The sequence below is a fragment of the Lemur catta genome, chromosome 8 (genome assembly GCF_020740605.2).
Source record: "Lemur catta isolate mLemCat1 chromosome 8, mLemCat1.pri, whole genome shotgun sequence".
NCBI classification, from domain to species: domain Eukaryota; kingdom Metazoa; phylum Chordata; class Mammalia; order Primates; family Lemuridae; genus Lemur; species Lemur catta.
The window spans coordinates 4,377,896-4,399,892 of record NC_059135.1 but is presented as its reverse complement, the minus strand read 5'-3'; the positions used below and the strand labels follow the sequence as shown (position 1 = coordinate 4,399,892).

The 21,997-nt window shown below is 49.0% G+C and overlaps 1 protein-coding gene across 4 annotated transcripts in view; it reads left to right on the top strand.

The window, feature by feature from the left end:
* Positions 1–21,997, top strand: part of AGAP1 (ArfGAP with GTPase domain, ankyrin repeat and PH domain 1) — a 507,675-nt gene that overhangs the window by 306,647 nt on the left and 179,031 nt on the right. For all 4 annotated transcript variants that reach the window (XM_045560337.1, XM_045560338.1, XM_045560336.1 and 1 more), the window contains exon 10: positions 15,849–15,953. In XM_045560337.1, the coding sequence (XP_045416293.1) occupies positions 15,849–15,953 (105 nt within the window). The remainder of the gene's footprint in view (positions 1–15,848; positions 15,954–21,997) is intronic.

Sequence of the window (21,997 nt, the reverse complement as noted above, 5' to 3'; positions counted from 1 at the left end):
ATACATGCGTCAGGACGGGTTGGATCGATTTGGTCTCTGGTGACATCTCGGTGTGCCTGCTCTTTCTAACCTGCTTTGCCGAGTAGTGCAAGGCATGTGTACGTGGTTTCCATAATGGGATTTGGGGCCACAGACTGCGTGGATTCAAACCCGGTCTTATTACCTTGCCACAGTTATGTAACTTCCATGAAACTTTTTACCATTCATGGTAATCATTCAGTAACGCATTTGTCAAATACTTTCTGAGCGCTTGTTATTTGCCAGATTGTGGAGATACCAAAACGGGCCAGATAGGAGTGGTCCCTGCCGTTCTGCAGCCGGTGATCCAGAAATGGCGAAGCCCATGGTAGGGAATCCATATGGTTTGACAGCTGGAAACATGACGTAAACCACATGTAATTTCCATGTTTCTGATAGGCACATTAATAAACTTAAGAAGAAACAAGTGAAAGTAAATTTAATATGTTTTACTTAACCCAGTATATCCAATATTTGATCGTTTCATCATGTAATCAGCATAAAATGTTATAGTTTGTCCTAACAAACTTCGAAATCTGGTGTGTAGTTTATACATACAGCACATCTCAGGACTGGCCACGCTTGGCGTCCTCGGTAGTCACAGGTGGCCTGTGGGGCCCCATTGGTCAGTGCAGGTGCGGGGACAGCCTCCTGTCTGAGCGAGGGGGTGTTTAAGCTGACCCGGAGATGCCAGCTGAGGAGGTGGGGGAGGCAGCGTGAGGCGGGTCTCCGGCGGGTGAGAGTGCCGTGGTGTCTGGCGGCAGCTTGCTCACGGACACCAGGTGGCAACACAGGAAGAAGCTGTGTGTGGGCAGGACGAGGGTCTCCATGTGGACAAGCTGGGGATGAGCGACTTAAGGGCCACCAGGTAGTGATGTCTGCAGACATGGATGAGATCTTCTAGGGGAAGAGTCAACTTGAAATGAAACAAACTCCGAGCACTGAAAAGTCAGGTGGATGAGAAATTGCCAAAAATGGAAAAGAGAAACCAGAGGGAAGCAAGAATAGAGCGTATTCTAAGAGCACACGTCAAGTGTGTGTTGGGAAGAAAGGACGCATCTCCCTTGCAGAAGATGCCTCAGTGTTTTGTGTAGATATCAAAATCCCCCTCGTAGCCCACCTGACGTCTTGGCTTTTGGCTCCTGGCAGACCTGGCTCGAGCGCACAGGCACGCCGTTCACGCAGAGTTGAACAGACAGTTGCTACAGCGCGGGGAGTGCTTGCAATGGTGGCTGTATGGGGGACCATTTGCTAGAATAAAGCAGCAGCAGGTTGTGACTGCTGCTTCTACAGGAATTCTTCTCTGCCATGTCCGTGTGCCATTGTGTAGTCCGGGGAACTGTTTGCATTTTTGCGAAGTGCCCGCATCACATGCAGGGGTTGGGCCCCTCCATCCTTGGCCTCGCCTGGGTGCGCTCCCCAGGCAGGCGATTGCATTCAGTTTAATTTTCTTTAGCTACAGGAGAAATGGAGTCCATTTCCAGACCACGGTAAGTGCCCGTTGGTTTTGTTTGCGGTTCTCGCCTCCGGGGCGGCCTGGGTGGGGGGGAGGGCGGGCAGGCAGGAGGTGATTGAGCGGTTCTGCTCCGCTGCGTGGCCCCCGGAGCCCCCGGACGCCGGTCAGCATTGAGGGGCGGCCCACAGAGGTATCACCCAGCAGCCATTAAGCGCAGATATTGTTGTCCCTGGTGTCCTCCCTGAAAAGCCTGTGACAGCGAGAGACAGAATGAAGGGAAAGAAAAACGAGGCGATCAAGAGATATTAACTAGAAAAAAATCAAGAAGGGTTCTGTCAGTCCTGGTGGAAAAAAATGTTTTTCTTAGTTTCTTTTTCCTTGCTTTTCTTTCCTTTGGATAGTAGAGGTTTCGTTTGGATTTTTTTCAGTATCCCAACATATAGTGTTATTAGCTTCAGTGGTTTTGTTTTTTTTTTTTTCCTGCCCATATTTAAAATTCCTTTGATTAGCATTTGGTTGTGGCTGGGACTTAATAATGCTAGCCAGACCGAATGTGAAGTGTAAATCTCTTCAGGGTTACTCGTAGTCAACACGGTTTGTAAAAAGGGAAGGAAAAATACAACAAACTTTTTTTTTTCTTCCCTGTCATTGTTCTTGGTCTTGTTATTCCGTTGACGCTGTATTAAATTGGATTCTGTGTCCATCATTATTAAAATGTGAAGTGTGTCGGTCACAAAACATACATTTCGGGGCAGTTAGCTGAATAATTCTTTTCTTTATTATCCCAAATTACTGCTGAGCTCTGGAGAGGGGAGCAGTTTAGCCAATTATTGCCATTTGAGCTGGATTTGTGGGTGATTAGCTCCTGGCCGAATCCAGTCCCGGCCGGTGCTTTGAAGCCCGTGCTGTGTGATTTTCTCAGCAGTGAGGTAGGAATAGACGCGGCTAATGACAGGAAGGTCGCGCGGGTGAGCTGACCTGTGTGTGGCACAGGTTTGGGTTTCGCAAATAGGGCATCCACAATAACACGTGTGTCACTAACCCCGCCGTGCATAATCGGGGCTTTATAGGATTGTTGGAGATGCTGACAGCTCAATTAAAGTGTAACCCTTTGTACCCTGCAACCTGGCAGAATGACAGAAATATTACTAACCAGAAAGGGGAGGGGTCACCAGGGAGCTGGTTAAAGATCCAGAATCTTCTCCTTATCCCTGTGCCCCTCCCCCAGCTCCCTCCACTGTGCAGAACGAGCTGGGAGAAGAACCTCTGTGTGTGAAATAATAGGTCCTGTGGAGGAGGGGCAGGTGGCAAATATTACTATTTTTAAAAAGCTCAGTTAAGGGGGGATTCCTGCTGTTTCTATGGAAACACTTTAAACTAGATAGCAAGTGAAAAGGTTTAGTAGTGGCAGCGCTCGTGTCTACTGGTCAAATTTTCTGGCCCATTTCCTTTTACCAAAATCTACATCCCAGCATCATCAGGTGAATGTGCCGGAAGTTTTGCAGTTGAGGAGGATCTAGGGAAGCCAGTTAATTGGGATTATTTTCTGGCCCGCAGTGAATGGTTTCTATGTTACCGATTCACTTCTTTCACTAAAGAGCGTTTGCTACACCTTGAATGAAAGGCGTCTCGGTCCACGGTAAGTCTGTGGTCGCGTCATTTTTGTCAGAGTCCCGCACCCTGTGATATGTGGGTCACTCATCCTGATTTGCTCAATGCCGTTTTAAATAATTGCTCCCTCCCCTCTTTATTTTTGCTTTTAGGTTTTTAACAGTTGGCTTTGATTGTTTTGAGAACCAGGGATGTCTATAAATTGGTAGGATCCTTGTTTCAGGGTGAGCCACGTGCCAGCTGCTGACGTGGGAACTGGGAGCCAGAGCCGCCTCAGTCCTGACCCTCAGAACCTGCAGCCCGTGGGGGACCACGGTCCCTGTGCCCGTCAGGGTGTGCTGGGTGTGAGGGGCCTGACAGGTACTCAGAGGAGGGTGCCCAGCAGGGAATGAGAATCGAGACCGGGGGACGTGAAAGCTCAAACGTCGTGTGACACGGGGCCTGCAGCGCAGATATGCTGCGGTGGGTGAGGCTCTGTGCACGCCGGGCTGGGTACTGTGGCTGTGCCGACAGGGGACACCATTTCTCTGTCCTAGAGCAGCTCACATCCTGTTCATACCCCTGTGTTAGTCTGCTCAGGCCACTGTAACTACCGCAGACCATGTGGCTTAAACAAAAACTGTACTTTCTTGTAGCTCTGGGGGCTGGCAGTCCTGGATCAAGGTGTCCTCTGAGTCTTGTCTCCGTTGCTTGGAAGTGGCTTTCTTCTCCCTGTGTCTTCACCTGGTCTTTCTTTGTGAATGTTTGTGTCCTAGTCTCTTCTTACAAGGGCTACAGTCATACTGGGTTAGGGCCCATCCTGACAGCGTCATTTTCACGTGATTAGCTCTGGAAAGGCCTGTCTCCAGACACAGTCACCGTCTGAGGTTAGGACTGCAACCCCCGAATTTGGGGGTGGGCACAGTTGGGCCTGTCACAGCCATCGTACAAAGGACAGGGTGCGCTTGTTTCAGCAGAGGCTGTGGAAGCCCAGAGCCTGTGACCCCACAGCTCAGTGTCACAGGCTAAAGGGGGATTGACCAGGATGGCCGGGAGGAAGGGGGAGGATGCGAGAAGGATGTTTGAGGGAGAAAGAATAGAATTTGCCAATTTAAAACAAAGTTGATGGCTACTGATGGATCCTATGTGGTTTCATATCCCATAGCAGAATTCAGAAATCTTTTCTTATAACAGGCCAGAGAGTAGGTATTTTAGGCTTCACAGGTCATAGGGTCTTTCCTGAGCTACTTACCTCTACCAGTGCAGGGAGAAAGCAGCCACTCAGGCACATGAACTTGGTTGTGTTCTGAGAAAACTTTATTTACAAAAAGAGGCAGGAGATCAGATTTGGCCTACAGGCAGGAGCTTGCGGGCCTCAGTCCCGTAGGGTCCCCTGGGCTAGCGTCTGTATTGGGGTACAGGCATTGGGAGTTCCTGTTAGGACAGGAATGTGTCGACTGCGGGGATCATACGTCTGACCCCGGCGTGGCGGCGCGAGAGTGCTGGCGTCGGTGCTAGTGCTGAGTGTGAACGAGGCCGGGCGTCCAGGAGCTGGGCCCACGCCGATGTCACCCAACACACAGCTCGGGGCCAGGGATTGCCACTCGGTCGGGTCCAGATCTATTCTGCAGGGTACAGCTTAGCGTGATGAGAGGCAAGAATGGGGTGGATGAGTTTTCATTCCGGAAGTGTGGGCTGGCGGGAGAGGCTCAGCAGGGAGCGTCCCCAGATGGGGCCCTTGCGCATGGAGCTGGTGCCACGGGAGACGAGCCCCGGCTCCCTGGACGTCCCCTTTGCTGCTTCGGTTCCTAGTGATGAAACTCTTTCCGCCTACCACCCACCCAAATGCGCTTTTCTAGTTTTTTAAAAAGTCAGTTTGGTGTGAATCAGTCACAATTTTAATACATGTTACAGGAAAACGCTTAATTAGAATAAAAGTACTAAGTGTTCGTGAAAATTGATTGATTGGTGTTCGTACTCTTTGGATCTCAGTTAAGGATGCCAGCTCTTCTGTGAGACATTGTAGAAATTCATAGAGACCTACCTTTAGCTGACACAAGTCTCTGTTCTGCAGAATAACGAATGCAAACAGTGAAACACTAAGGGAGTGATTAACAGGTGTTCACTGGAGAACCACGGAAGTACTCAACGTCATTGTTTTTTAGAACAAACATTAAACATTTCTGAGCTTGTGTGGATTTTTTTAAGCCAGGAAAAACCATTGTCTTTTTAAACTTGGTAATGAGGAAACTGTCGGCAACCCCTCCGGTGCGGGACAATTCGATTACACGTCGCCGCTGAATCACACACATGTACCGGCCTGTACTTGCGGTCAGATGCACATGTGGCCTGCAGTGTGTGTTAAAGCAGGTGAGAAATTTGGCCTCCAGATACGAGATCGTGGTTGCGGACGTGTGTGTTGAGAATCTGGTCTTTCCGTGGAACAGCCGTGTCACGGCGCTGCCCATTGCCACGCAGGGGCCCAGCCTCTAAATGTCACCTCTGTGTCACGATGGTCCCTGTGTGAGCAGAGCCCGTCCCCGTTCGGTTCCTCACACTCAAAACAAGGACTGATTTGCCTGGGTGAGACCCCCAGTTTCTAATGCAGTCAATAAATCTTTGTTGGTAAATAATTGCTATCGAGCAGAGTTTTAATATAAATTTATGAGTGGTGTTTTATCACAGCTTGAGGCCGCAGCAAACACTGAGTGATGGATTTCAGATAGCACTTACATTCATTATGTTAACTTTGTAAGTTATTTAAAGCTTGTACACTTAACATTGCTTTTGGCTTTCAGTGACCTCTTGGGACCAGACAAAGAATGCACATGACAGATAAAGAGATTGCGGCCAAAAGATAATTCTGCACTTTGTTCCCCTGTCGAAAAGGTTCCTTGAGCAAAAAGCAAGACATGCCTGCCTGGCATCCTGATATTTTGGTTGTAGATCATTAAAATCACAGTCTTTCTGATGTGTCAGTAAATTAACTAAGTGGTAGCAATTAGAGCAACAGTTGCCATTTCCAAGTAAGATAAGAAGAATAATTTGAGGTGCCACAAAGTCCTTTAAATTTCTCACTATGCAGACAAGCAAAAGATGTTAAAGTTTTAAAATTGGTCTGGTGGATGAAAGGATTCACAGAGGAGCATCGTAGCATCTGTAACAAGTGCCATCCAGTGCTTCCAGTTCTGCCACTTACTGCTGTTTGGTATCTGTTGCTAGGTAACTAACCCAAATCATAGTGGTTTAAAAGAGTACCATCTTGTTATTTATCATGATTCTGTGGGTCAGGAATTTGGGCCAGGCATATTGGCGACAGTTCGTTACTGTTCCATAAGATACCTTCTAGGCTTAGAGCGTCTAAGATCATTTCTTTGCTAACATATCTGGTGCCTCAGCACAAACAGCTCAAGTTGGCTGAGCACCGACATGAAGAGGTCACTGGAGGTCGCAGATCTGACACCTCAGTTCTCGCTCATGCTGTCTCAGCATCTCTCCCTGGTCACATGGTCTCCCCAGCGGGACGGCCTGGCATCCTACACGGCAGCTCAGCGTTCCGGGGGCCTGAAGGCAGGGGCTGCCAGGCCTTCTTCAGGCTTAGGCCAGAACGGGCACCGTGTAATTTCCAGCACATTCTATGAGTTAAATTGAGTCCGAGGGCCCACCACACAGGGCATGAACAGCAGGGGGACTGGTTTTTGTGGGTCATCTTTGGAGACTGGCTGCTTCATTCCACCCCCTCACTTGCGGATTACCCACAGCCTGCCCCAGACCCCCAAAGGCTCACCTCATTATGGCATCAGGCTCAGGCTTGAAGTTCATGATCTTGTCGTCTATGCTAAGTACACATGTAGATAAGGCTGCTTGGATACTGTCCTTTCCATCTGAAGACCAGGGACAGGAGAACTATAACAGATGTCCTTATCCTAAAAAGGTGGAGGGGGCACAAGAGACGTGGAGAAGTCACCGATCCATAGCAATTCTGAGATCCAGCCAGGCACTGTTGCTGACTCACCCTGCTCCGGGCATGAGAATTGTGCATCTTCTGCCCTGGAAGTATCCTCCTTGGCCCTTGGCTCTGCTCTCTTCCTTTCCCATAGGAATTGGCCTGCGTTTGCCACTGTGTAGCTTTCCCAGGCTGCTTCCTGCTGTACTGAAGGTGGAGAGCCCAGAGACCGTTTTCATTTTGAACTTTGTCTATGCATTTTAGACCAAGGTGGTGAAATTCCTTTAAAAATCTTATGGGTGTCCTTTTTGTCACATTGTAATTCATTCCATTAGACAAAAGCCAATGCACAGATATCTCTCTCTCTCTTTGTCTCTCTTTCTCTCCCATCCACAGATCTGTAATGGGGAGGGTCTGTGGGGCACTCTGCCTTAAATCTGGGTTCTCCAGGAAAGGGTCTGACTGCCACCCCCTGGGAGGGAGCCTCATTCTGAGGTCACAGCTACTGGCATGCCCTGGATTTGATCTTGGTTCTGAGGCCAGTTCTTACCGTGCGAGTTTTTTGCTGTCAGGAGAAGCTGGGAATGAGAAATTGTTTTATGACCAATCCGGCAAGGTTTTGAGTTGGAAGTATTTTCTCTAATTCAGCTTAAAAACTCTCTGTAGCTCCTCTTTCTCCTGACGTACTCAGCAGAGCCGGCAGCACTTCTAGCACGCAGCGTGGCACCTGTGCGGGCAGGTGCCAGGCTCACGAGGCCCCCTTGCTACAGTGCACGTCCCCGTGGCAGCAGGTAGGTGGTCGTCCTACCGCTGTGTGTCCTGCACCCCCGTCCCCATCCTTGAAGAGCATTTTCCTCCCTGTCCTCACAGCCCCCACTAGTGTCTGTCAGTCCCTGCCACCCTTGGCCAACTGCCTGGTCCCAAAGCCACTGCCACGTGTTTTTTCTTATCTGTGGCTTCATGAGAATCCACCCATCCTAAAGCTCAGTACTGTGTGAAGACACTCACTGGGTTATTTCTCATAGCGCTGTGGCTGAGCACTGCAGACAGGGCACAGTGGGGCCGGCTTGTCTGTCAGAGGTCCCCACGGCAGAAGCCACCAAGCTTACCTGAAGCTACGTGAAGGGTAGATGGTGTCACTCCCATTGATGCCGTTGGTTAAAGTGAGTCTCAGGCAGCCCTGGGTCGGTGTGCGATGATTTATTAACAGGTCACCAACGCCATGAAGTGTGGATCCTGTGCAATCTCGGGAGATCAGTTACCGTGCACGTCGGGAGTTACGTACCCTCTCTGCGCTCCAGTGTCCTCGACTGTAAAACGAGGACGATCACAGTAACTGCCATCGGGCTGTCGTGAGCTTGCAGTGGGTTAATAGTCATAAGTCACTTAGAGCAGCACCTGGCTCTGAGCGAGCCCGATATTGTTTTGAAATCAAAAAGCTTTAAAATAAATGTGAGAGCCATCTAAGTCGAATAAAACGTGAACTGTAGTGGACGCCTGCACTGTCACAGCTGGTCAGCAAGAACAGTCTTAAGCAGACATTGGTTTTACATGTGCAAAAGTGGCATCCGAGAGAGACGGAGCACACGTGTCGGCATTCTGCCGTGCAGTTTTGTCCTGGGTGGCGTGGGACCAGAGCCGAGTAAAACCCCAAGGCCCATTTGCGCCCACCGGTGGGAACATCTGCCTGTGTGTCTCACAGAGCCTTCCGGCCTCTGTCATCTTCTAGCTAGTGGGGTCATGGCTTCGTGTCCTCTAAAAGTTTCACATGAACTGTTTTTAGGGTTTTCCACATCTTTGGCACTTAGAGAAGTGTGTGAGTTTGGGCTGACAGGAGCACGGGAGACGCCGTCCGAGGGTTCGGCGTGACGCAGGGGGGCTGCCGGGAGGTCGGAGTGGGTGGGTCCCAGGGAGCTCCTCCTAAAGGAGGGTGACGGGCTCACTCTCTTCCCCAGTTGGTTTCCGGGGATACCGAGTGTGCAGTGGGGCGTCCCACAGTGCAGAGTACCTGGGACATTTTGCTTTGGGAAGAGTCTGGACTGAGGAGGGTGTTGGCTTGCGTGGCCAGGGGAGGAGGCGGCTCACTGGGGCTTCGTGGCAGCTCCCCGTGCTCTAGAGTTGAGAACGGACGCGCCCCTGCAGGGCATCCGACCCCGGCTCCACAAGGAAGGTCACGCAGGCAGCCCTAGCTGGCGAGACCCAGGGGCTCCCTGTTCCCGGAGAGGCATCCACAGGGGCTGGGGACCCCAGGTAGGGCCACCCAGCAGTATTTCTGCAGCAGGTTCAGCGAGTTAAGCTAAATGGCTTAACTTCTGCAGTCGCTTTAGACTCTGAAATTCTGTGATTCTCACTTGGTACAAACACTCTCTAAAAATCAGTGTTCAGAATTAATTTAAGCAAAAAAAAAGAAAAACACATTTTTAATCCACAGAAGCTGTTTCCTGAGTCTCCTCATTTGTAGTTCAATTGAACCTCTGATTACGGAAGCTCATCTCGCCCGCCGCCTGCCACTCTGGAAGCCTCTGCCACCCGCCTTGGCCCATCAGAGAGCTCCTGTCTAATCATACTGTTGAGGAAAGGCCTTTTAAAATTATTTATAGAGAGATGATACAGAGTTCTGTAGTTCCTCCTAGTGTTTTAGTGAACCACTTTTTAAGGGTTTACGTGTGTGAGTGCAGAAGCAAACTCTGACGTCCGCCATCTGTGGGCCTGGAGTCCACAGCCCGGGCGTCCTGGGCTTCCCTGGGGCTGGGACCCTTCCAGGAAGGGCCCCGGAGTCTGGGTAATCAGGGGGGGTCCGAGTGGCCCAGCTATGGGAAGGCCAGTGCCTTTGTCTGGTCCCCATCTTGGGGGACATTGATGTCAACCCAGAACCGCGTTCTAGAGCTGAGTTTCTGAGGGCACCTTGTGATACAGGAAGAAGGTCGCTTGACCGGGGGCCACAGCAGCTTCTCAGATGTGGCTGCCCTCACCCCGTCCCAAGGGATGCGGGGTGGGGGGGGGCTACAATTGCCCTCCATCACTCTGGGGGCTTCCTCCTATGCAGAGAGACTAGTGTGCGCTTTGCAAAGCCCTTAGGTACCTGGGGGCAGCCGCCTAACAGCAGGTGGGCTTGGGTGGGGCAGGGGTGCGCCCCGAGATGCTGTGGGGTCACCTGCTCTTACCCAGAGGTCAGGCCAGGACTCACTGGTGTCGCATGACTCTGTCTTCATCTACTCTGGGAATTGTCAGGAGAACCTGGAAACGTGAAAGCAAAAGAACTAAAGTGTAGAACTCATTACAAAGATAGCATCATCGCTCTTAGAAACAGGATATTGTGTGTGTGTGTGTGTGTGTGTGTGTGTGTGTGTGTGTGTGTGTGTGTGTGTGTTTGTAGATCACGGCAGATAGGATGGGTTTAGACAAAATTGTGGTACTGAAATACCCACTTCCCAGAGAAAATCTCAGCAATTGAGCCTGGGTTTCCATCCGATGAGCAGCAGCCTGGTGAGATAGAGGCACGCTAGGAATGGCGGTTCCGGGTGTGGAGCAAAAAGGGAAAACTAGAACTTGTTGGCAACTGCATCCCTGAGGAAGACCCTGGTGGTCCCGGGATGGAGGACCCCTTTCGGCCCCTCTCCTCCAGCTGCCCTCACTGCAAGGTCCCCTCTGTTTACAATTGTGGCCACGTCTCAGCCTCGCTGCTCGTCTGCAAACCAGGGAGCAGCTCACTGTTTGCTTTTGCTTCTTGGAATTCCCGGTGCTGGCAGTCGTCAGAGTAGGAATAGCTGGTGTTCTCAGTGTCTGGGCTGAACAGGCACTGTCTGTTCTTGCGTGTGGCCATTGTGCCTCCACTGCGTGACCTGATGCCCAGATCGAGCAGCCTTCCCACGTGACGTTTGCCACGGCTAAGACCTGCCAGCACAGGTCTGTTACGCCCTCAAGGCTGTGCTGTTTAGGAACAGGTAGTTTTGTTGTTTTTTTTTTAATCAGAGTGATGTGCTTATTGTGTGGAGTACCTGTGTTATGGTGGCTGCCATTGAGATGTGACTCCTGGAGTGTCTCCTGTGGTTCCACCATGCAGCCTTGCCTGGAGACGGAGCTGGCCTGCTCTGCTGAGCATCCCTGGGAGTGTGTGGTCTCGAGTTTCCATCTGTGTCTGCTCACCCGGCTGCAAGAAGCCAGCACAGGGAGAGCCTGAGACTGTCGTGCTAGCTGTGGACAGATGAACACACATCGCATTGCCCGACAACATGTGCAGTTATTTTTATGGCTTTCTGATTATCCCGACTAATCAGACCAAAAATATCTTCTAAAATACATTATAATTGCACTAGGGACTTCCCAATTTTTATTCAAATGCTAAATATCTTTTTATTTCATTTTAAAAACTCAATACATTTTTTGTCTATATTTAACAGGGATTCATTTAAGGAGAATTAAATGTTCCCATATTGTGGACTGTCAGACCCATGACGAGATCCCATCGCTTGTTTCCAGAGTCAGCGCCTCACATGCAGATAATTTCTCACCTGCAGTGGGGTGTGGGGTGCTCTCTCTCGACTTCCTTACCGCCGCGTGTCCTCCTCATCTGAGATGGCAAATACTTCTGTCTGTCGTTTTCCTAAAGTGAACAGGCTGCTTTTTACTATCAATTTATATAATTTTAGAAATATTTAAAACATTTTAATTTGTTTTTAAAGGAGAATGAATTAGTCAACCTGTTACAATATTGCATCATGATTTTAATGATTTTCAGGAAAATTTTGCTGCCCCTTGGATGATAATTCTGCACAGTGGGATTCTGGTTCTGTTTTGGGTGATCAGATTATAGCCCAGCCCTTGAGCACTAAACCGTAGGTGTGGTCCTTCCTCCCCTTAAGCTTCTTCCTGTCCCTGGGCTCCCCTAAGCTGCACCTCCTGTCCCAGCTCCCTCCGAGGGCATGACGCTCCTCACAGTCTTGCTGGTGGCCACCAGCACCTCCCATGCTGTCTGGCTGATCCCTGGTCTTCCTTCCCTTCCCCTGCCCTCCCCTCCTGGCCACCATCTCCTGTGTCCCATAGCTCAGCGACTGACACCGCAGGGCCACTACCACAGCAGCCTGGCTTCTCCCAGGTGGGGCTCTGCCCCTCCCTTGCCAACCCCATCTCATCCAGCCCCTCGTCCCTATTTCATCTCCAGGGTATTTCTCAGACCGCCTTGTCCTTCCCACCCTTCCCACGCCTCTCTGCCCAGGTGCCTCTCTGCTCCTGTCTGCTCTAGACCAGTCTTTCCCAGACATGAGCAGCGCAGAACCCTTTAAAAGAACAGAAATCTCACGGATCCTCCCAACACTGACTTACATTGTTTCCGTGATAATAATACACAATTATGTACAAGCACAAAGCTAAATTTCAACTCACTGAGTTTATAGCTCTGAAATAAATATAAAACCAAAAAATAACTGAGTTAACTACAACTGATGTTTTTTTAAGAATAAAATTTAAATGACCAGCATTAAATGAGTTTAACGTGCAGGATGCTGTTCTGTTGGGGAGACGATTGCCACCGTCACATGACGGTGGGGACCCACGGTTACTGTGCGGTGTTTTGTTTTCAGCTCACCTCGTGGCTTTGGGGTAGCGACCCCTGTCCCTCCCGTTTCTTCGTTCGTACTGAGAAACCGTTTTGTTTGTACAGCGTGCAAAGCCGTCATCTGGGTTTTACTTGGTCAAAGTGAGTTATTTACATGTTGTGTCTCCCCCTGTGCTTTCCTCGGCAGCACCACCTGTGACCTGCGAAGTTGTAAGTGTCAACTCAGGCCGTGAAATCCCATAGCAGTTCTCAGATCACTTTTTAGATACAGTCATTAAAATAAAAACTCAAAATTTAAAAAATTTCTTCAGAGAAGTTATGGTTCTTGAGAAAACGTCAGGTTTCCAGGGCTTCTCAGACGGGAATGTGTGCTCAGATCACCTGGGCAGCTCACCAGGCTCTCCCGAAACGGAGCCCCTGTCCGTTCATGTTCTGCAAGCGAATCGGAGTTTCCTGGGAGTTGGAAAACATCCTCTGTGAACTGTGCAGCGCGGTGTGAACACGAAATGTGAGCAGCCGTGGGCTCTCACTTCCCTCTGGGCAGGGGACACAGGGTACAAAGGTCCTTCCAGACATATCCTGTGCGAGCCACCCCTTGGTGTTTGTGCTTTGGAACTAGGAGCTCGTGGTTCAAGACTGAAGGCGTTGGGTCAGGCAGTGGCTAGGGTGCCCGGAAGTTCCGTCTGGGGAGCAGGTCACTGCCCACGAGTAGGAACTGAAGAATTTAGCAGCCCGGTGTCATGGCAGGAGTGAGGGAGACAGGAGGGCTGTCCTGCCACTTCCCATTAGCTGACAGGTCACTTGACTTCTGTGGCTCAGAGTTTTGTTAGTAAGTCAAAACTCTGGCACCCCAGCCACTGCCTGACCCAACGCCTTCAGTCTTGAGCCACGAGACAGCCATAGCCCTGTTGCTAAGGGGACACAGGGACATGGTGAGCGTGAGCAAGGGGTAGTGCTCAGAGCACTTCAAGAAGAGTGCACCTTCCGCGGCCTGGCTGGGCCCCTGCCGGGAGGTGGGGAGCAGGGCATGGGGTGCTCAGATAATAAACTCAGCTGAGGCTGAGGCTGCAGGGCAGAAACACGGCTCCTAGGACGCCAGGGCGCTCTGCGGGCCCCCTGACTTTTGCAGCATTTGAATGCTGCATGTAATCCAAGATTATCCTCCTAGCTGAGCCATGGGGTTTTATTTAAGATTGTCAAGATTTGGATTTTTGCTTCACCAAGACATTAAGATTTCTTACCATCAGGATAAATCAGCCTGATTTATTAATAGTTCCTCAGAAAGCTATGAAGCCGTCTCTTCACAGGCTTCCTGATTGGACTGTTTCCCTTGTTTCCTGATAAACAAGTCCTAGTGGCCTTCACTGGGGGAAGGGTGATTTCATAAAAGTACCCACAAGCCAACCAGAAGAGCTGCCTAAGTCCCTCTCGAGGGCCCCAGGGTGTGAGCTGGGGCTGGGGCTGGCCCGAGTGGGCAGGGGCAGAGCTTTCTGAACGGAGCCGGGAGTGGTTCTGATCTACCAGTGAGTGACACCAGTGCCCCCAGCCCTGGCATTGTTGGCATTCCATCTGAAATGGAAGATGGGAAATATGAGCCCATAGGATAACCGTGTGGGGTTTTGTTAGGCTAAGTTCTAAAGTCTGTGAATCTCACTGGGGAAGGCTATTTGATAATTTGAAGCAATTGCTTATTTATGATTGTATCACTAGTGGTAACTGTCCCTGTCCCACTAATTCATACCAGGCCACAAAGCTTTGAAGCTTTTATTGCCTTAATTTGTAACTTAGTAACATTTCCCTATGGGCTTGGTTCAGTGCCATGTTTGGTTCACATTTGTTTAGGTTCCAAGACATCAAGGTATGCTGCATTTTGCCACATTTACCTTCAATAATAAGAATTTGCAGAGAAAGCATCTTCCAAAGGCTCATCTGTGAGTTGTTTCAAACTATCAAATATTTTCCTCGCAGCAACAATGTCTCAGGTGGTCAGAGCCCCAAGCTGGCTCATGATCTGTTGTATTTGTGAAATGTGGTTGTGATTTGAGTAAATAAAAAACAGTATTGTCACAATATTGGTAACGAATTGAAACTTGAACTCAATTATAGCGCATGATAACACTTAGTTTTTTCTCCTATTGTGATTGTTGAGGGATAACAGGATTTTGGAGGTTGGGGAAGGCGACTCACGGGGGTCTCTGCTTTCTCAAGGTGTCGGGTTGTAGTTCAGCATTTGGAACTTTCCTTCTGCCTCAGCCCGGGGAACTAACTGCCATTAGTCTGAGGCTCTCTCAGTCACTGTTGTGATCATGGAAGCTCGTAGACGGACAGCAGCTAGAGGAAGAGCAAGGGAGAGTCTTGCCTTGTCCTTGTCCTGCATGGACAGGAGTGAAGAGATGACAGCAGCGAGCAGAGCAGATGCTCCTGGGGTGAAACTGCATTTGGGAGGGACTCGGCTGGGATGCCGGAGCCAGGCGGGGAAGGAGAGAGGGCCAGACAGGTGTCAGGCCTCCATGTCGGCCACCAGGTGCCTTAACCCTGGAGAGCCCACGGACGAGGAGGAAGGCTTGCTGGGAACTGGTGGCTAAAACAAGAAGAAATTCTCACCAGCCATTTAAAAACAACTGGATTAAACATGGCTTCAAAAATGTATCGGTTTCAAATTCTGAGTGGTTTTCAAGGAGCCCTAATATGTCATTAAAAATGGATTAGAGCACGTTACACACAATTCTTGTATTAAATAATGTCACTAAAATTTGTCAATGGAATTTCAGGTTTAATAAGTTAAAAATAGGAAATGAAAGAAGCTATAAAATAAAATATTCTTATCTATAAATATAAGGTGAGAATACAGTTAATGTGCTATTTTCAGGAAAGGAAACTGAGGTTTCTGTCTTTAAAACATTATATCTTCAGGTGTTTCCTATGTGCTTATAACATAGCTATGGAAAAGGGCTGACGTAGCGTATCATGATGTTTTGTGTTACATTTGTTGAACTAATGGGCACATCTTTTAGCATTCAGCTGTATCACAGAGTTAAGTTCTACACACACACACACACACACACACGCGCGCGCAGCGTGCGCGCGCGCACGGAAGTTTGTTGTATGTGTATGTTGTATGTGAAAGGGAGGAGAAACCCAAATTAACAACCTAAAAATAGGTGTAATTTACTGAAGATGGCAAAGATACAAAGAAATTTTAAAAATGTAAAAATTACCTGTGTACCTACTTTCTCTTTTTTTTTATTTACATGAGACTTTATATTTGGCTGTTTTTCTCGTAGGGCATGCTGTTGAAGCGAAGTGGCAAATCATTGAATAAAGAGTGGAAAAAGAAATATGTCACCCTGTGTGACAATGGCGTGCTGACCTACCATCCGAGTTTGCATGTGAGTATAGCCCCCTCGGCGCGGTTAGCAGGCCGCGGGCCTCAGCCACGCACTGGGGGAGGGACCCTGACAGCAGCCCAGCGCTCGTCTCTGTTTGACGTTAAAGGCATGTCTGGTGTCTGCCCAGTCCCTCACGCTCCGTGAGACCACATGCCTGTCTCTTTCCTCTCCTCCGTAACAATCTGCGACTTACTGATTCTACAAATTACAATAAAAGGCACAGATGAAGTAAATTTTTAAATGAGAGCTAAAAGACAGGGGCAAGTATTAATAGAAAGTAGAAACAAGAGTGATCTGTCTGAAAATCTGGAATAAGGAAACAGTTACACTGGAACCTAGGATTCAGCTTTGAAAAGCTGAGAACAAACACAAGATGTTAAATGCAATTCATGACTCAATCTTTATTACCAGATAAGAACACGTTCCTGTTCACATAAGGCAGGAGAAACTTTTCTCACTGTTAATAAAATTTGTTATGTCGGTCATTTATGTTTATGAGATAGGTTTTTAAAACAGGATTAACTTTATTCTTGAGGGAAAGTGTAGACACCCTACCCGCAGTTACTTCTTTTTGCAAGCCTTGATAAAATTTAAAGTTGAGGTATTAATTATAGTTCCATAGCAACAGATTCTGTGAATCTTGCTTGATGCAGAGAAATGTGTAGATTAGAACATACAGTGTTTGCTGGTGATAATCACAGTCATCCCTTGGTATTGGCAGGGGACTGGTTCCAGGACTCCTTTCAGATACCAAAATCCAAGCACACTCAAGTGTAAAATGGCCTGGTATTTGCATATAACCTATGCACATTCCCCGATATACTTCAAATCATCTCTAGGTTACTTATAATGCCTCATATAATGTAAATGCTATGTAAGTAGGTGTTATACTGTTTTTTTAAATCTGTATTATTTTTATTGTTGTATTGTTATTTTTTATTGTTTTTTTCTTTTGAATATTTTCAACCCACAGTTGGTTGAATCTCTAGATGCAGAACCACAGATACGGAGGGCCAACCATATATCACTGTTGATTTTTAAAAGTTTGAAATGCTTTTTAGATTTGCACAGTCATTGACAAGAAGTTAGAAATAAGCATATTGGAGAAAATTAACATCACTCCTACAATACCCCCTAGAAAACACTCCTGTTAACATTTTGGGGTACGTATTCCCAGCTATTTCTGTGCATAAGTAAATGCTTTTTCCTTCCACAAGCACGTGGTCTCCCTGCATACTCTGCCTGCAACCTGCTTTTTTCACTAATGGTTGGTCTTTCCACATCAGCAGATTTACCTGCACACCGCCATTTTTAATGGCTGTATAATATTCCATGGTGCAGATATGCCATAAGTGATTCGACAGTATCTCAAAAATGGACATTTGGCAAATAAATTTACTTCGAATTCTTTCACTGTTACTCTCATCAGTGTCCCTCTATTTATGTCTCTGTCTGTGCCCTTGTCCATTTCCCTAGGATAAATTCCTAGCAGTCAGCTTCCTGAATTGAAGATGATGTGTGCTTTTATGGCTTTTGGTGTATGTTGTCAAATTCCCAGAAGGATTGTCTCAGTTCATCTCCTCCAGCAGTGTACACAAGAGGGCTTTTTCCCTGCACTCTCCCGTACACTTATCTTTAAAAAAAAAATCTTTTTTAATATTATAGATAACAAATGGTATCCTTGGTGTTGAATTTGCTTGCTGGTGTGAATCACCCTTTGTCTTATAGCAGTAGCTACACCTTTCAGAACCATGTCAAAAAAACAGGTGTTTCATTAGGCATCTCTGACTTGTTTCTGATGTTAATGGAAATACCTCCCTGCCTTACTGTTCAGTAGGCATTTGAGATATATGTGTATAGATGTAGGCAGATACATTCTTATATAGAAACAGATATTCTTTATTGTAGTGACCAAATCTCTTTGTGCTCGGAGTACTGCTAGTTTATTTTTGGAATAGAGTCAGGCTGGGTCACCAGGTGGCCTCCATGTGAGAGAGACATAATACCGGTTCCAGGAGGCCCACCTGTGACCAGACCGCACACCTTTCCAGGACTGCCACTCGTTTAGGTCTTTCTAGTTCTGCACCCCTGCCCCCCTCGCACCCCCCCAGCTTCTATCAGAACACCAAAGCACTCGGAGTTCTGCTGGGGTCTCTCTCCAAAGCTGCCCATCAGCAGGGGAGGTTGCCCTATTGGTGACTTAGTTCTTCCTAAGACCTGTCAGAGAGCAAAAGTCTAATTATTAACCCAGTTGCTTTATGTAACTTAGAGAGAGAAGTGTAATCAAAATATTCTTCTTACTAGGACTCCCCATTAAAAAGTGAGATCTGATTGATGATACACTTCAAGTCCCCGCATACTTACCTGCTGAGCCTAGACTCAGTCAGAGGGACGTTTGCTGCTTCTTGCCAAGGGGCTAAGATGGTGACAACAGTGTGTACTGGAAAATTCCTGTAGGAGGGCTGATGCCTGCTTGCTTTTCATCCCAACCTCTTGATTATGTAATCATAATCAGTTCTTCAAAAATTCTTCTGTTCCTGGGCCTTTTCTTGTGTTTACCAATTCCATCTTTTTTTTTTTTTAAGCATGCATGTATATTATTGGAGCACAGAAGGGGGCTAGTGGGGCTTTGTTATATATTAATAATTGTTTAGCAAGCAAGAGCCGATGTCATTTTCAAATGCAATTCATTTCAAATGCAAGCCAGTCTCCTGGGAACTGAAATTCTTGATGCAGGTACATAGTTCCCTAAGGGAGTAGCTTAATCCAAGAATGGATTTGAATTACTAGAGCCTGGAGAGATGTTATGACCTTCAATGTAATCCTTCGCTGATTTTATTTTCACACACAGCCAAGCTTTGGGGCTTTGGATAAGTTTGGAGGGTCAGTGAGTCCCAGGTATATTCTCTGAGCGGTGTCTGGAGTGGGTCTGTTCTGAGCTGTTGGGGGAGCTGCAGACCCATAACGGCCGAGTTGGTCTGGCATTCTCAGTTCAGAATGGGAAGAGGGGTTCAAGGGGACACCTGTGGGTGGAATCCAGAGGTTCCTTAATAAGAAAGTTGGGAGTATACAGATGTGCTGCTAGTTCAAGTCCTAAAATTCTGCACCATAGAGAGTGGCCCAGTTATTTCAGTCTGGGAAGGTTTGAAAGGTGATAGAACCAAATCATCCCAGTTAAACACCCACTCACTGTAACGCCCACACCCCAGGTTCCCTCCAAGGTGTACTACGGCAGGGAGACCACTAAGGTGACTACACGAGTCATTGGCCACATGTGATGATGGCATAAATGGTTAAATATTGGGGAAATTTGCCAAAAGTGGTGGCTTTGGTGTTTCAGAGTCATTGTTATTGGCCATAACCACATTGCTGGCCGCATGGTATGGTGCGGGCTCTCCCAGCTCACCCTGATAGCACTGTGTTGTCTGACCGTCGGACGCTGCTGCCCTTTCTGTTCCCTGGGGTTAAGGCCTCTGTCTAGCCTCCCTAGGCCTACTCAGGTCGGTAAAGGTAGATGTTAACCTGTCAGGGGACCAGAATGACTCCCCCTTTTGTACTACAGGAAGGGGTCAGTCTAGCTAGTGAGAACACCGTCCTCGCCCACCGTTTCTCTCCAGGGCAGGGTGGGTGCAGGTTCTGTAGGTGCTCCTGGAGCAGGGTCTGCGTTGATCTCACACAGCTTAGCCTGCAGCCCATTTCTTTCCATGGAACCAGGGAAAAAGACTGGACTAAACCATCTGATATCTTTAAATAGAGTTTTCTGCAGATACGTGTTTATCAATAGTGGGATAACTGTGCCAGCTCCTGGTATATACAACTAATTTAAGAAACTTAGGTCATTAAATTACCAAAAAGGAAATTAGCATGGTTTTTTGGGGATGGGATCCTGAAAAGCTAATACTTCTATTATGGGGTGGGGGTGAGGGCTTGAGAGTCCCTGGCTTGAGGATACATCAAAGACTAAAGACTCGGACAGAGATTAGGTGCGGCCACGCAGCAGCCCCGTTGAAACCAGCATTCACTCGTGGCCACGTGGCCATCTTCGTGCTGGCACAGATGTTTATTTCCTGTCTACACATGTGCCACTCACAGTCCCATCAGTTGGACCCTGACGCCGTCACTAGCCACCTTCCAGCAGTCATGTTAAACTCGGGGAGCTGCAGGGAGGGTCTTGCACACAAGGATTGGAGCAAGAGCAAACAACCGAGTCGAGTTTAGAGGGAAACAGGCCAGTGTGGCAGGGAACGGGGCCAGTAGTTTATCGCAGTCACTCCACTGTGGCCCCTTCACTAACGGTGCGGAGGAATCCCTGGGTGGTTTCTCAGCTGTCCCGGATCCAGCCCAGGAAGTGGCATCATAGGGTCTTTGCCACCTTGTCCTTCTCCCTCTGTGGCACAAGGATGCTCGGGAGCAGTGGCCAGTGTCAGAAGGTGGCCCGTGTGGGACAGCAGGGGCTGCCCTGCGCTGCTCCCGTGTGGGCCGGGTCAGATTCCCAGGTGAGCTCCTCAGCCAGTGCTCCGAGGACAGATGGGCAGGCCAGGCCAGGGGTTGATGGGGCGGGTCCAGACGCGCTGCGGTTGGGCGGAGCAGCCACCCCGGCCACTCCCTGCAGCAGCCTCCCCGTGGCCGCCGCACCCCCCGCGGCCCGGCGTTGTCCTGCATTTGCCCGAGCAGCAGTGGGCTTGAGCCGTGACTTCTTCCGGGCACTGTGGAAGCAGGAGGTGACCATTTCCCAACTTGCTGGAAACTCCTGGGGAGGATTTTACATGTCTTCTTTGGCTGCCCTTGGGAAAAGCTCTCCCAGAAGAGGTCAGATGGATTCCTCAGGTAAATGGCTATGGTCTGCTTCTTACACAGGTGTCCGTGGGAGCGTTTATGTAAAAGGTCATCGTTGGACACGAACCCTGAGTTTCAATCCCAGACAGATGTTTTCTATATATTGGTGTGTTAGAAAATACACCCGGCCTCATATCAAAACACACAGTCTGTGTGTGGCCCCAACTCGTGGAATCCTAGCAGGATGACGTGCTCTTTGAAACTGGCTTCAGAAACAAACAGCCAGTCACAAAACTGGGGACACCTGGCATTGCAGGACACAGTGGGGTTGGTGTGAGGCTGAAAGGCTTCCCGGGTGCTTAGAACGGGTCGGATGCCTTGGGAGGCTCTCGGATGCCGGTCCCCACGGACTGCCCGTCTCCCCCAGAACTCAGGCAGCTTTCTGCACACAGAAGGTGGTGGCAAGGGACCTTGGCTGGCGGGTGGCCCCTGGTGGCACTGCCTGCACATCGCGGTTCCTTCACATTCATCATCCTCTCCCCTGGTCACATCTCCTTCCTGAGCCCTCAGAGTCTGCCCACTGTGTGGCATCATCCGCTGGAAGAGTCTCTCTGTCCTGTTCCCCTGAGCCCCGAGTTGCGCTCTTACAAAGACTGTCCTTTGATGGTGGCTCAGCCTCCCTCTGTCCTGTCCTTGTCCCAAGCAAACCTGTGCCCGCCCTAGACCACAGGTGGAAGGTATGGAAAGAAACCTCCCACCCCAGGTCTGTTTGCTGTTGAAAACCTTAAATCTTTTTCTTATGGAGGCGAGAACCGCTGTTTGTAAGCAGTGGAGTAGAATTGCCTGTGAGCGGCGGGATTATAAGAAGTGACAATTTCTCTGGAAATCAGAGGGGAAAATGGGCAAAACATTGAGCCAACCCAGACTTAGAAAGGTCTCCAGAAGTTTATGTTCGTGACACCTCCATTCCCCACATCTACTCGGCTTGGGTTCCGTGGGGTCGTGATCCCTACCCTCCACTCTGCCACGTCCCCAGCCTCCTCTGGCTCTTCCCCAGGCTGAGGTGGCAGGGCACTGGCTGCCTCGGGTGACGGGGTCCCTGTACCTCCTTGCTCTGGAGGTGGAGAGGGGGAGGTGTGGGCACGAGGAAGGATGTGATGGTGGGTTTCCACTCTAGGGGTTCCTCAAGGCCTGTGGTTCCCAAACTGGGTGCCCACGACAGTCACAGGGACCTGCTGGTGGGCAGGATAGCAAGGACAGTGGCCAGA